This window comes from Diplotaxodon limnothrissa, linkage group LG8 (assembly GCF_057381915.1).
Source record: "Diplotaxodon limnothrissa isolate DT_005_m linkage group LG8, D_limnothrissa_male_GT1.1, whole genome shotgun sequence".
Taxonomy (NCBI): Eukaryota; Metazoa; Chordata; class Actinopteri; order Cichliformes; family Cichlidae; genus Diplotaxodon; species Diplotaxodon limnothrissa.
In genome coordinates this window covers 32,759,055-32,773,504 of record NC_140603.1, presented here as the reverse complement: position 1 = coordinate 32,773,504, position 14,450 = coordinate 32,759,055, and the positions used below count along the sequence as shown (strand labels likewise).

The following is a 14,450-nucleotide window of genomic DNA, read 5'->3' as shown; positions in this document are numbered from 1 at the left end:
TCTTTATATTGTAAGGTAATGACCTTAGAATATCACATAAAGATCATACAAATAATACAGAGAAAATCCCAACAATCAGACAAACGCTTTATGAGCAAGCACTTTTGTGAAAGTGGGAAAAACTCCCTTTTAACAGGAAGAAACCTCCGACAGAACCAGGCTCAGGGAGGGGCGGGGCTATCTGCTGTGATTGGTTGGGGTGAGAGAAGGAAGACAGGATACAGACATGCTGTGGAAGAATTCACTGTGAACTGAACATCTTTTTGTTTTTAATTGTCACTGATAGATGTCACTCTGATATCTATGAACATATTTATACACGATATTCAACACACACATCTCATATTTTTAAGTCTAATTTGACCGATCAACTGCTGACTAGAGCCTCATCAGAACTGCTCTGAGTAGAAGGGTGACTGCCAAGAAGACTGTGGTGTGAATGAGACATGGTGGGTCCAGAGATCATAATTTTGGGTCATCTTTATTTATTTTGGCTGCAGCTCTTGTCTCTCAGCTGCACATCACACCACAAAAACTCCCAACAAACCCCAGTTCCCCATGTTTTAACTCTGCAGGTGTGATTGCGAACGCCGTGCAGTCATGGATCAGCCTCCACAGAGCCCAGCCCTCAGCATTACTGAAGCACTATGGGATCATCTAAAGGCAGAAACATACAAACAGCTCCTTCAAGAAGCCTGGACAACTTTTCCTAAAGAGTTTGGACAATGCTGAAGAATAAAGGTGCTCAAACCATCATATAATAACTTTGAAGCTTATTAGCACTGTACAGACTCTATTTTTTCCTGATGTACAGTAAACCACTACATGGGCTGTGATATATGAACTCTGTTGTTTTCATTTTCTCAAGCCGCTCCTTTAACTTCACCCGTTGCCTACTGGTGGTGGTCAGAGGGCCCGGTGGCGCCAGTGTCCGGCAGCCTCGCCTCTGTCAGTGCGCCCCAGGGTGGCTGTGGCTACAATGTAGCTGCCATCATCAGTGTGTGAATGTGTGTGTGAATGGGTGGATGACTGGATGTGTAAAGCACTTTGGGGTCCTCAGGGACTAAGTAAAGCGCTGTATAAATACAGGCCATTTACCATTTAACTCTTTACCAAAGTTTTCCACTGATGAAACCCAGGAGACACACAGACAGTAGTAGGATCGTTCTTCTTGTTTTGCTAATAAAATTAAATTTAAACTTAAAATAATGGATTACACATTAGTGGGGTGTAGATTTCATGACAGTAGATGTCTTTCTGGAAGTGCTGTATCATCTTCAATGCCCTGTACCAACACAGAGCAGAGCAGCTATCTGAACGCTGCTCCAACAGAGGTCGACCATCTTGTTTTTTGTTTCCTATTTTACTTCTTCAATGTGTTTAACTCTGGATACTGTAGCTCCTGTGAAAACTAAGGCATCAAACCAGAAGTACTTGTGTCACGGTCTGGAGGGCAGACCGTGGGGATGTGGGGAAAGGAGGACCCAAAACGCAGACTCTGCGATGCAAACAGTGCTCTTTATTTACAGTGGAAAGCTGTAAACACAATAACTCCCCGTTGCTCCCTCGAACCCCATGTGCGTGCTTCCCTCCGACGTCTGTGCTCGTGCTCGTGCTCCCCGCTGTTGTGTTACTGCACACCCTGTGCGTGCTGCCCTTCTGGTCCCTCGTTTCACCTGTAGGACAATACAGAAGCAGCCGTTAAACACTGAACCCGCGCGCACACACACACACGATCCGCACTTCCTAATGCTACACACTGACTTGGAGTCTTAGCTTAATGATCCCGCGCCGGTGGGAGCTCCAACTCTCTCCTAAGTAGCTCCCCCGACGAGCCCTGATCACCAACAGGTGTGGCATGAACTTCAGGTGTGGCCAGTCCTTCCGCAGGGCCACACCCCTCAGGCCTGCAGGTGGCTGAGCTCCATCCTCCAGCCACACCCGCAGACATACACACCCATACCCTACCTATACATATGAGTGGGACACAGACTAACACAGCACAGTGCAGAAAAACACACACATCACCAAAATAATAATAACAACAATATCAACGGGAGGTGAGTCAAAACTGCTCACGGACCCCGAGTCCTCCAGAGCTGGGTCCGTGACAGTACCCCCCCTCTAAGGGTCGGCTCCCGACGACCCGAAAACAAAAACACAAACCAAAAACCACAGCACAACCAACCCAGGGCGGGCGGCGGGGGTCCAGGACGGAGGGCCAGAACCAAAAACCACAAAAGAAACAACCCCCCCAAGGTCACAGTTCCAAAGTCCGACCGCACCCCCTGCAACGGAGCAAAAAAAAGAAAAAACACCACAAAACAGTCTCAGGCGGCCCATCATTACAAAAAGAGTTCAGGGGGCCTACCTCGAGTCCAATGGCGGCAACGTTGCAGCTCCGGCGGACGGCCACGGGTCCGGCAGCAGCAGCAAAACTGTTCTGGTGGCCTGCCACTGCTCCAGTGGTGGCGGCACCGCTGTCCCTCCGGTGGCGGGCCCCGGGTCCAGTAGGAGCGGCGCTGTTGCAGCTCCAGCAGACGGCCACGGGTCCGGCAGCAGCAGCAAAACAGTTCTGGGGGCCTGCCACTGCTCCAGTGGCGGCGGCACTGCTGCCCCTCCGGTGGCGAGCCCCGGGCCCAGTAGCGGCGGTGCTGCTCCCCAGGCGGCCTGCCCGGGATCCAGTGGCGGTAGCGGCGCTGCTGCTCCTCCGGCGGCCTGCCCTGGGTCCGACGGCGGCGGCGCTGCTCCCCAGGCGGCCTGCCTGGGATCCAGTGGTGGTGGCGGCGCTGCTGCTCCTCCGGCGGCCTGCCCCGGGTCCGACGGCGGCGGCGCTCCTCCCCAGGCGGCCTGCCCGGTTTCCAGTGGCGGCAGCGCAGCTCCGGTGAACAACAGCGAAGTGTGGTACATGGACGATGACATGCCGGTCGATGACGCGCCGGTCGCTGACGCAGACGCGTTGGGCGTAACTGGCGTGGAGGGCGCGCTAGACGTGATGGTCCATCTGACTCGCTGACCTCCAGTTCAGGCTGAGCGAGTCTCTCCGGACCTCCGAGCTCCTCCGGTGGCAGCGCGGGCTCCACAGGCTCGCTGAGCTCCTCCCGCTCGCCTATCTCCGGCTTGCTGAGCTGCTCCAGCTCACAGGGCTCCGCAGCTGGCGGTGCGGGCTCCTCCGGCTCGCCTAGCTCCTCCGGCACGCTGAGCTGCTCCTCCTCCGGCTCGCTGGGCTCCACGGCTGGCCGTGCGGGCACCTCCCGCTCTCTAAGCTCCTGCTCCGCCTCGCTGAGCTGCTCCTCCCGCTCTCCGGGCTCCTGCGCCGGCTCGCAGGGCTCCACAGCTGGCCGTGCGGGCATCTCCGGCTGCGCTTCAGCCACAGATGGATGATCCGGAGGCGAAGATGGTGACGCGGTGTCCGCAGGTGGGGAAGGTGGAGGTAGAGCAGGTGATGCGGACAGCAAAGCCGAGAGTACTGTGGTTGCTGCAGTCGGACGGAACTCTGGTAAAGAAGTGTCTGCAGAGGGCGGAGGCGACGATGGTGTGGCAGCTACTCCCGGTAGACTGGACAGCGATGCAGGGACAGATGGGTGAAATGATGGCAGAGGTGGTCCAGCCGGCATATCGACCTCCAACTGAGGATGAAGGTGAGAGGCTGACTGGACTGAAGACTGAGCTACCAGCTGGGCAGCAGGCTGAGGTGAGGGTGAGATGGCTATTATGAAGGGTGGAGAGGATGAAAATGTTACAGCTGGCTCAACAAATTCCAGGGGTCCAGAGGCAACTGAGACCTCCAGTTTGGCCTCTGGGGAAGCCCTGGGGAGAACCTCCGTCTCCATACGGTCAGACTGAGCCAAAAAGTCATTTGGGTCTGTATGCTCGGAACTCCGCAGCTCCCAGCTTACAGTCTCAGAGGGAACATTTTCTGAGTCTTTGGAGGTACAGCAAACAGTTTCTATTTTCATGTTTACAGGAAGGGAATTTATAACACCGGCAGAGTCCATTTTACTCACTGTGGCGTCCAGAGCCGCTGGTCCTGAGTCTTCGACCAGCACAGGAGTGAGTGTGGATGTGGTTGAACGCTGCTTGCGAGGACGCCTTCTCCTCCATGAAGGCGGGGCCGCGTGCATGGAAATCCGCTGTTCATCTGTGTTTTGATCGTCAATGACAGGGTTTATTATTGAAACAATATAGTCTGGTTTACTCACTGCGGTAATGAGCGCTGTCGGTCCGTTGCCAGCTGACCGGGCTGAAACCGCAGGAGTGGGTTGAGGCGTAATGGAATGGCGGTGGAGAGTGCGGCATGCCTTCTGTAATGGCGGATCAAACGATTGTGCCGCGAGCATCGACGGGAAAGCCCTCCGCCGACGCGTGAAAAACCAAGCGGCTAGAGTCTCTAGGAGAGCAGCCGAACTGTCCGTGCTCGGGCCACCCAAGCCAAATAATTCAAAACTCGAGCTCTCCCTTAAACTAGTGATCAATTGCCTAAGTTTGTTAATGTCCAAAATGTTCATGGTGAGGGTAGTGGATGTGAGGTAATTGTCAAGGAACACTACCTGTAGGTGTCTCCTGTGTGGGTCTACAGCCTGGATTACGCTCCGGCAGTAATCCCATAGCTGCGCGAGCGATCTCTCCTCCGTGGCAACTCCTGAGTTTGCTGGGTCCATGGTGGTTGGCGGGATCATTCTGTCACGGTCTGGAGGGCAGACCGTGGGGATGTGGGGAAAGGAGGACCCAAAACGCAGACTCTGCGATGCAAACAGTGCTCTTTATTTACAGTGGAAAGCTGTAAACACAATAACTCCCCGTTGCTCCCTCGAACCCCATGTGCGTGCTTCCCTCCGACGTCTGTGCTCGTGCTCGTGCTCCCCGCTGTTGTGTTACTGCACACCCTGTGCGTGCTGCCCTTCTGGTCCCTCGTTTCACCTGTAGGACAATACAGAAGCAGCCGTTAAACACTGAACCCGCGCGCGCACACACACACGATCCGCACTTCCTAATGCTACACACTGACTTGGAGTCTTAGCTTAATGATCCCGCGCCGGTGGGAGCTCCAACTCTCTCCTAAGTAGCTCCCCCGACGAGCCCTGATCACCAACAGGTGTGGCATGAACTTCAGGTGTGGCCAGTCCTTCCGCAGGGCCACACCCCTCAGGCCTGCAGGTGGCTGAGCTCCATCCTCCAGCCACACCCGCAGACATACACACCCATACCCTACCTATACATATGAGTGGGACACAGACTAACACAGCACAGTGCAGAAAAACACACACATCACCAAAATAATAATAACAACAATATCAACGGGAGGTGAGTCAAAACTGCTCACGGACCCCGAGTCCTCCAGAGCTGGGTCCGTGACAACTTGACTCTGTGGTATAATTCTCAATCACGTAGCCTAAAGCAGAGAACACACATCAATTAGTTAAACTGCAGGAATGTCTTAAAGACCCGGTTTACTGAAATTTGTTAAAAACAGACTGTAGATCTGCAGTGGACAGACTAATTAAAAAAATCTGTCACATTATCATGAATGTGAATCTCTTTTTCCTCAATCAGATGCCTGTGGTCTCAGTCTGAATCCAAACAGAGAGGAACTGACTGGCCGCTGTTACTGGGAGGTGGAATGCAAAGCTTTTCTTCAAGCTTGCGTGGATGTAGATGTTTGCTACAAACAACTTGAGAGGAAAGGAAACAATGATGCATGCAGGCTTGGAAATAACACTATTTTGTGGTGTTTTACTCACCATCCAGATCAAGGTTCAGATGAAAACCCTCTAAGTTTCTGTGCAAAACATAATAATGAGTCCAAATATTACCCTGTTCATCCTACTGGCTGTCCAGACTGGGAGTGTTTCTGGACTGGGTTGCAGGCACTCTGTCCTTTTATTGTGTCTCATCTGACAAACTGAGTCACATTCACAGCTTCAGAACTAAATTCTCTGAGCCTGTTTATCCCGCATTCTTCCTCCACAATCAGCCAGAATTCAGTAATACTGCAGGACTCATGTCTGCTTATTTTTTTATTTTACCTTTTATGATAATAGTGAGGTTTCCAACTTCAGTTAAGCTGATGTTCTAATCAAATCAAATCAAATCACTTTTATTGTCACATCACATGTGCAGGTACATTGGTACAGTACATGTGAGTGAAATTCTTGTGTGCGAGCTTCACAAGCAACAGAGTTGTGCAAAATACAATAACGTAAAACAAGCAAAATCTAAGAATGGCTAAATCTGAAACTAATAAATATATATATATATATATATATATATATATATATATATATGCATACAGCATATGCATATATACTTATATATTCTAATATGACAATTAAAAATTGCCTTCCACAGCATAACTGGTTTGTATTAACGTTTCTTTCTTTTTGCTCTTCCTGTCCCATATGGCAAAGAAATACTAAAACAATGTATGAAAGTAATGAGAAAGTGGCCACTTTCATGAGTAAATCACATATAAGTTTTTACTAAGTATCCAAAACATACAAGTTTCATTATATAATATTTCAAGGGATCTTATATGTGTTTTCACTCTTATATGCTTTTCATACAAGTTTCACACAAGACAGATACAAACTTTATAAGATTTATATATATCTTTTCCATATGGGGTGATTTAATGTTGATTTAATGCTTTTAATGTGTTCACGTTTCGTTGAATCTTGCAGGCATTTTCTTCCAGCTGATGTGAGATTAGAATCCAAGTGATGTAAAAATTATGTGTCTGATATTTTATCCAATGTGTTGCATTTGATCAGCTGAACAGCTGCTTAGAAATTATTCACTTTTATATTTGAAGAATTGTAATTTAGTCTGATTGTTACAGATGACTCTGACTTCACATATTTGATGTATTCATATTATATGCTGGTTATTGATTGTTTGATTGTTATTTAGAGTTTTGACTTTAAGGTTGATGACTGATAACAATTTGTTCTGCATAAGTTGTGATTTTAGGAGGAAACTTGTTAGTTAACCATAAATAAAAAAAGTAAAAAGCAGGAATCATATACTATTTATACATTTAGCTATCCATGTGTCCTCAAACATCAATAAAAAATATATGGAAAATGAGTTTGCCTCTTTATTACTATATAGTATAGAGAAAATAAATAATATACTTTTATAAACTAAGATTTTAGACATTTTTATCTGCTGATTGTTTGATTTAACTAATCAATTTTTAAGTCATAAAATGAGGGAAAAATAACTAATTGTAGCTAAGAGTGACATCTATCAGTGACAATTAAAAACAAAAAGATGTTCAGTTCACAGTGAATTCTTCCACAGCATGTCTGTATCCTGTCTTCCTTCTCTCACCCCAACCAATCACAGCAGATGGCCCCGCCCCTCCCTGAGCCTGGGCCTGCCGGAGGTTTCTTCCTGTTAAAAGGGAGTTTTTCCTTCCCACTGTCGCCAAAGTGCTTGCTCATAGGGGGTCATATGATTGTTGGGTTTTTCTCTGCATGTATTATTGTAGGGTATACCTTAAAATATAAAGCACCTTGAAGCTCCTGTTGTTGTGATTTGGTGCCATATAAATAAAATATAATTGAGGTTAAAAGAAATCTTCCTCTAAATTGTGTGGCTGTATCTATCCAAGTCTGTGTGTCTACTATATTGTCTACAGTCATGCTGCATGTTCATAATACAGTGAATGAAAATGTTTCATGAGTTCTGTGTGGACGTGGCAGCAGCAGTTTGTGTCTTTGTGTTTCTTAAAAGAAAAAAGAAAAATACAGAAACCTTCAGTTCTGTTCATAATAAACCTCCCAGCATTTGCACAGGCTGTATGTACGATCTGTCAGCTTGAATCTACAAAGCTGGAGTTCCACACATGATGAGAGAAAAACCAGCAGCAAACACTGTGATCTGTGCTGAGCAACGCCCTCTGCTGAGCAAACAGTGGAACTACAAAAGGTGGTAAATGAAAAGCAGCTCAAAGCACGGCTTTAAAGAGACTCACTGAAACACACAACAGTGTCCACATCTGCACTTTATAACAACATAAAGCATCATTATAGGAATAAAACTTTATTTATAAAGCGTACACAACAAAGAGAAGGACACCAGGAACAAAACAAGCCAATCAATGGAACGACACTGTCACGATTTGCGAAGGCAGATCGTGTGGAGATGAGAGAATGAGGACCCAAACGCAGACACAGATACAGGGGAAGGTTTTAACTGAAGGCGAGCCTTTATTTATGGCTGTACGAAAAGTCTACAACACAATAAGCGAAGGGGAACTGAAAAACACTAACAAAACCTGAACTGGTAGAAGCTATCCAAAAGGAACGTAAAAAACAATGCAAAAGCTGTAAGTCGGGAACGAGGAAGCTGAGACATGAGAACACAGATGAACAGAAGATCCAATGATGGGAAGCACACACAATAAATACACAGAGAGGAACGATGGAAATTCACAACAGGAAGGAGACGCAGCTGAACTTTGTTAGACCTGACGACACAAAGAGGAAGAAAACCTCAAAACACTGAATGTGGGGCACTCTAAAGTAAAACAGGAAACAACACGAACATAGAAACCAGGAACACGAGACACAAGACAATGAACACAAGGGAGGCACACAGACAAAATCTAAGGGCTGGAAAATCATAAAAGTATTAAAGGATAACCAAGGAGTTAGAAATACAAAAGACAAAACCACGAAAAAACACAAAATCCCAGAATATTAAATAAACCAGACAGAGAAAGAGCAAATGAGAGCACTCAGACACACAGGGCTTACACTAACAGAGCACACAGCTGGAAAAGCTTTACAAGCTGACTATGAGTTCACACTAGATAAAGCTGCCTAAGGAAAGAAAGCTGGTTTGGATCAATGAAGCTGCAAAATATAAACAGTTCTGTGAAAAGAAATCAGATCAAACTGACATGATGTAACCTTGATACCAGCATGTTCACTGTTGTGCAACTCAGTCGAGATTATTTCAAACAGGAAAAGTGCAACGAGGAAGAGATTTGGTCACACACACCCTGTCTGTCTGATACAATAAGTTCAACACAGCCAGGCTTTCTTTATGTTAACTCTGGCTTTCTGCTTCAGGATCAAGCTCCAACTACCCTAATCAGAGACATTAGAATAGGTGATAGAGAAAATAGAAAACAGAGCTAGCTAATCTTATGGTCTGATCACCACAAGCACAAAAATAAATACTTGAAGTCAAACTCAGATACTTGCTCTGGACCCAGTTATGGGTGCAGCATTAGTTACCAGGGTGATAGAGCCAGGTAAACAGAGAGCTGCCTTCATGTTCAGGGACCACAGCACTGCCACAATGACACTCTGGTATTTCAAGTTATTTTGAGTATTACTTAATATAACAGATATTTCCTGGTTGGTTCCTTTATGATTATATTCTCAGTGTAATTTATACGTTTTCTTAGTTTTGCTGCCATCTGTGATCTGCTTTCTGTTGTGGTAAGTTATAGTTCCTATTTAATTCATTGAGTTTAAGTTTGACCTGCCTCCCCTGTGTTCCCCCAGAAGTTTCTGTCTCCATATAGGCTTTCCCTTTCATTGTTACTTCCTGTTTTCTTTTGAAGCAGAAAGTTAGCGGCCATCCAGGTCTTTATGTCTTTAAGACATTCCTGCAGTTTAACTCATTGGTGTGTGTTATCTGGCTTCATGGACAGATAGAGCTGGGTGTCATCTGCAGTGAAAATGTATGCTATGTCTTCTAATGATGCTGCCTAAGGGAAGCATGTATAATGTAAACAGAATTGGTCCTAGCACTGAACCCTGTGTAACTCCATAATTAACCTCAGTGTGTGAAGAGGACTCTCCATTTACATGCACAAATTGGAGTCTATTAGATAGAATTTAGAATTTACATTTTTACTATTAGAAAAACCCTGAAACAAAAAAAACTAAAAACCACAGAAAAACAACTAAAACATAAAAAAAAAAATCACAAAGGAAGAACAATACAGTATCCTTAACAGCCAAAGGAGCTTGCAAAGAAAAGCGTCTGGACTTCTTTAAGTTGCTTGAAGACGTTTCACCTCTCATCCGAGAAGCTTCTTCAGTTCTAAGGTCAAATGGTGGAGAGTCCCAGATATAAACCTAGTGGGAGTTTCTCCCCACAGAGGGACAAAAGGACCCCTTGATGATCCTCTAATCGCCTGAGCCAAGGTGTGAAACTGGGTGTGGGTCCCAATCAGCCAGAGTTTCGGGTGAGTTCATTGTGAAACCTGGCCCCACCTTATCATGCGAATTCCTGAGATCAGATGGCCCAGGATGTGAGTGGGCGTTAAGGCGTCTGGGAAGGGATCTCAAAACTGGATTATAGATGGCAGACAGTTGGTGTCGTAAACCCCCGCCTCTGTTCAAAGATGGTCGCTCACAGTGTAGATGGCTTCTTTCACTCCTCTTTCAAACCATCTGTCCTCTCTGTCCAAAATGTGAACATTGGCATCCTCAAAGAGTGTCCTTTATCCTTAAGATGCAGATGGACTGCTGAGTCTTGTCCTGTGGAGGTGGCTCTTCTGTGTTGTGCCATGCGCTTGTGAAGTGGCTGTTTGGTCTCTCCAATGTAGAGGTCTGGGCATTCCTCGCTGCACTGTACAGCATACACCACATTGTTAAGTCTGTGTTTTGGCATTGTGGGCAGTCTGAGGTACACCTGTGCACTACTCATGATGTCAGATCAGCATCCTGATGTGGCACACCTGTGAGGTGGGATGGATTATCTCAATATAGCAGATGTGCCCACTACCACACATTTGGACTGATTTGTGACCACTGTTTGGGAGGGATGGTTATATTGTGTATCTGGAATGAATTTTAGGTCTCTACGTCCATCCCATGGGGAATGGGAGCAGTAACAAAGGTGTTGCGTTTATATTTATGTTGAGTGTATATACCACTGAGCATTGCCGTTATGGGTTGCGTCCTTCTCCCATATGCTCTTCCAGTATTGCTCCGTCTCCAGCCTTGGTGGTGCTGTTCTCTTATTATTATTGTTCCCTTGCCACTGAGAGTACACCTTTGCTGGTTCCGTGGAGAACAGCTGGTTTATTCTCCTGCCTTCTATCTCTCTGGTGTACCTCCTCAAACCAAGGCTGTGAGTCTTTGCTTGGTAGTTTCCAAGGCCTCAGGTATGGACAGCTTGCTGTATTTCTTATGCGCCTTCTTTGTCGCACCTTTCTGCAACTCCGTTAGTTGGCTAACCTCCCTCCGTGCTACTTTGATCTTGCCCTCTAGCCTCCTTCTCCATGGAGGGTACTGCCCCTTGTGGCTGTTCAACTTGTAGCCAAGCATCTCACTGATCACTGCTGCTGTATTGTAGATCAGCTTGTTAGTGTCGGTAATCGTGGTTGTAGGTATTGTCCGTAGTGCTGCATTAACATCATCTAGCAGACCTTCTGAGGGTACTTCACGTAACAGTTAATTAAGTTGTCCTAATAGTTGGTTGGTTTACTTCAGTGGATCAGCATTTAGAGAGACAAGCTGAGGTTTGAGGACAATGACCTGACTGGTTATAGATTCATCATTGACTGTAGATTTAATTCAATATGCTTACATTTTATTGATATACCTGCAAATCATAACAATTGCCTCAAGTTGCTTTATATTATAAGGTAAAGGCCCTACAATCATACAGAGAAAACCCCAGCAGTCAGATGATTCCCTATAAGCAAGCACTTGACAACAGTGGGAGGTTAAAGCTCCCTTTTAACAGGAAGAAGCCTCCAACACAACCAGGCTCAGGGAGAAGCAGCCATCTGCTGTTACCCATTGGGGGTGAGGGATGACAGGACAAAAGGTACAATGTAGAAGGTAGTCATACACAGTGAGGATGGCACACTATTCATACAATACAATACAATTTTATTTATATAGCACATTTAAACACCAGAGGTATGCCCAAGTGCTTCACAGAACCAAATAAGAGCAATAACAATTCATGAGATAATCAACCTCTGTGTGAGTAGCGTCTAAGTAGCTGCACTGTGTTGGTGCACGACTATGAAGGAAACAGCAGTAAAGGATTTATATCCTTAAACTTAGCTACATCACTTTGAGAAGAAATCCCGCATGAAATTAATTCCCCACTATTTTGTAACCAGTGTTGTAAATAGAAATGTTCTTAAGAAATAATCAGACAAAAGTAGGTTTTCTGGGAATTCTGTTAAATGTTCAGTTTATGCCATATGAAAGAACAAGATCCAGAGTGTGATTAAAATCATCGGTGGGCTCTTTTACATTTTGAGAGAAGCCAATGGCATCTAATAATAGATTAAATCCAGTGTTGAGATTGTTATTTTCAGCAACTAAATGGATGTTAAAATCAACCACTACAATGAAATGAGCACCAAATCAGTTAAAAAGTCTGAGAAACTCTGAGACGTAGGTGTATGACACATTACAACAACTAAAACAATTGTTTGAGCTTTAATTGTATACCTCAGACTGTTAAATGAATTAAAACTCCTCCTCCTCGGCATGCGCTTTGAGGATTTGCATAGTTAGTATGACCCAGGGGTGTTAATTCGTTTAGACTAAGGTATTCATCCTGCTGTAACTTAGAAGAGATCTGCAATGGACAGACAGAGGTGTCAGTGGTACTATCGTGAATTGCGAATTGTGATTCAGCCTCATTCTCTCCTTCAGATGCCCGTGATCTCACCCTGGATCCAAACACAGCAAAGAACCAACTCATATTGTCTGAAGGAAACAAGAAGGCAACACGAGGAGAGATGCAGTCGTATCCCGACCTTCCTGAGAGGTTCCTCGGGTTTTGTGCAGAGAGGCTCTAACTGGGTGTTGTTACTGGGAGGTAGAGGGGAGTACCAGCTCTGGCATGGTTGGTGTAGGTGTTAGCTACAAGTGCCTTGGGAGGAAAGGAAGTGGTGCAACATGCATGCTTGGATGTAATGATTTGTCTTGGAGTCTTCACTGTTTACACCTTCCTTTGAGACTGCCTCTGACTTTCTGTGCAAAACATAATATGATGACCATTGAATACCCTGGTCCTACTGGTTGCCCAAAACTGGGAGTGTTTCTTGATTGGCCTGCAGGTACTCTTTCCTACTATAAAGTCTCATCTCACAAACTGAGTCACACCTTCAGAACCAAATTCTCTGAGTCTGTTTATCCAGGCTTCATCTTTGAGGCCTGATAAACGATTACTTGTCCCTGTGTCTGTGAAGCTGGTGGCTGTAGCTCAGGTGGCAGAGCAGGTCGGCCACTAATCAGAAGGTCGGTGGGTCGATCCCAGGCTGCACCCTGGCTGCATGCCAAATATCCTTGGGCAAGATACTAACCCCGTGTTTGCCTACTGGTGGTGGTCAGAGGGCCCGGTGGCGCCTGTGTCCGGCAGCCTCGCCTCTGTCAGTGCGCCCCAGGGCAGCTGTGGCTACAATGTAGCTTGCTATCGCCAGTGTGTGAATGTGTGTGTGAATGGGTGGATGACTGAATGTAGTGTAAAGCGCTTTGGGGTCCTATGGACTAGAAAAGCGCTATACAAATGCAGGCCATTTACCATTTACATGACTCAACTTAAGTTCATTTGATGTCCAAGTATGTGAGTCAGAGAGGGTTAAAGGGAATTTCTGTCATTTTCAGTTTACACAGTGTGTAATACCTTTATCCCTCTTTTCAACATTCATACTTTCATTGATCCTGCAATTTTATATATATATATATATATTTATTTATTTATTTTTTACATTCACTCCCGCACTCACACCTATGGGCAATTTGGATTAATCAATTAACCTATCTGTGATTTGTACAGCCCAGTGCGTGCTCCTACCCAGGGGAAACAAATTCTGTTGGGGAGACCTACCTCGGCACTAGGGCTGGGTCTCCTCACTGATTTATAAAATCGACTGGATTCCGATTCGATTCAGTTTTGCCTCAGACAGTCTGAAATATTAAGATTATGATCATTTATCAGTACTGACACTTGTGAGACTTTATCAGAGGTGTGAGCAACAGAGGGCTTTGTGTCAAAGTAACTGAGGATAAAACACAGAAAAACATAAAGGAGATTTTCCTGGCCTGGCTTTTTATAACAGATAACGTTAAAAATATTCTGCAGTAGTTCAAAAACTGAAGAAAACCATGAATCAACATCTGAACATTACCTGATGCTGCTGAAGTGAAGCAAGCTTACAGTTACAGAGGCTTTATTAGAGACACAGCTAAGAGTTTTGTAACTTGGCATCATTTTAAAAAGTTTACATTTCTTTGGTATTGAACAGCAGAAAAGAAGCTTTATTGTCAGAAGTCATTTTTGAGAAAATTGATTTATTTTGAATTTTGGTTCAGTGGTGGTGACTTCCTGTTTTATTTTGACAGTCCCTCATCGTGTGTGTAATGTTTAGTTTTGTTTCCCCTGTCTCGTCAGTTAGCTTCTGCCAAGGTGTGTTTCCAGGTGAGTAAGTAAAGTTTACTTATTAAGCGCAG

General features: G+C 45.4%; 1 protein-coding gene and 1 pseudogene across 1 annotated transcript; one reads left to right on the top strand and one right to left on the bottom strand.

The window, feature by feature from the left end:
• Window positions 1-2,345: 2,345 nt before the first annotated feature.
• Window positions 2,346-4,679, bottom strand: LOC146627481 (uncharacterized). Its single transcript, XM_085360297.1, has 3 exons — window positions 2,809-4,679; window positions 2,626-2,718; window positions 2,346-2,538 (listed from the first exon to the last, which is right to left on the bottom strand). The coding sequence occupies exons 1-3, from the start codon at window positions 4,677-4,679 to the stop codon at window positions 2,346-2,348; spliced, it is 2,157 nt and encodes a 718-aa protein (XP_085216423.1).
• Window positions 4,680-12,482: 7,803 nt separating this feature from the next.
• On the top strand, window positions 12,483-13,158 carry LOC146627480 (stonustoxin subunit beta-like; annotated as a pseudogene).
• The last annotated feature ends 1,292 nt before the right edge of the window (window positions 13,159-14,450 follow it).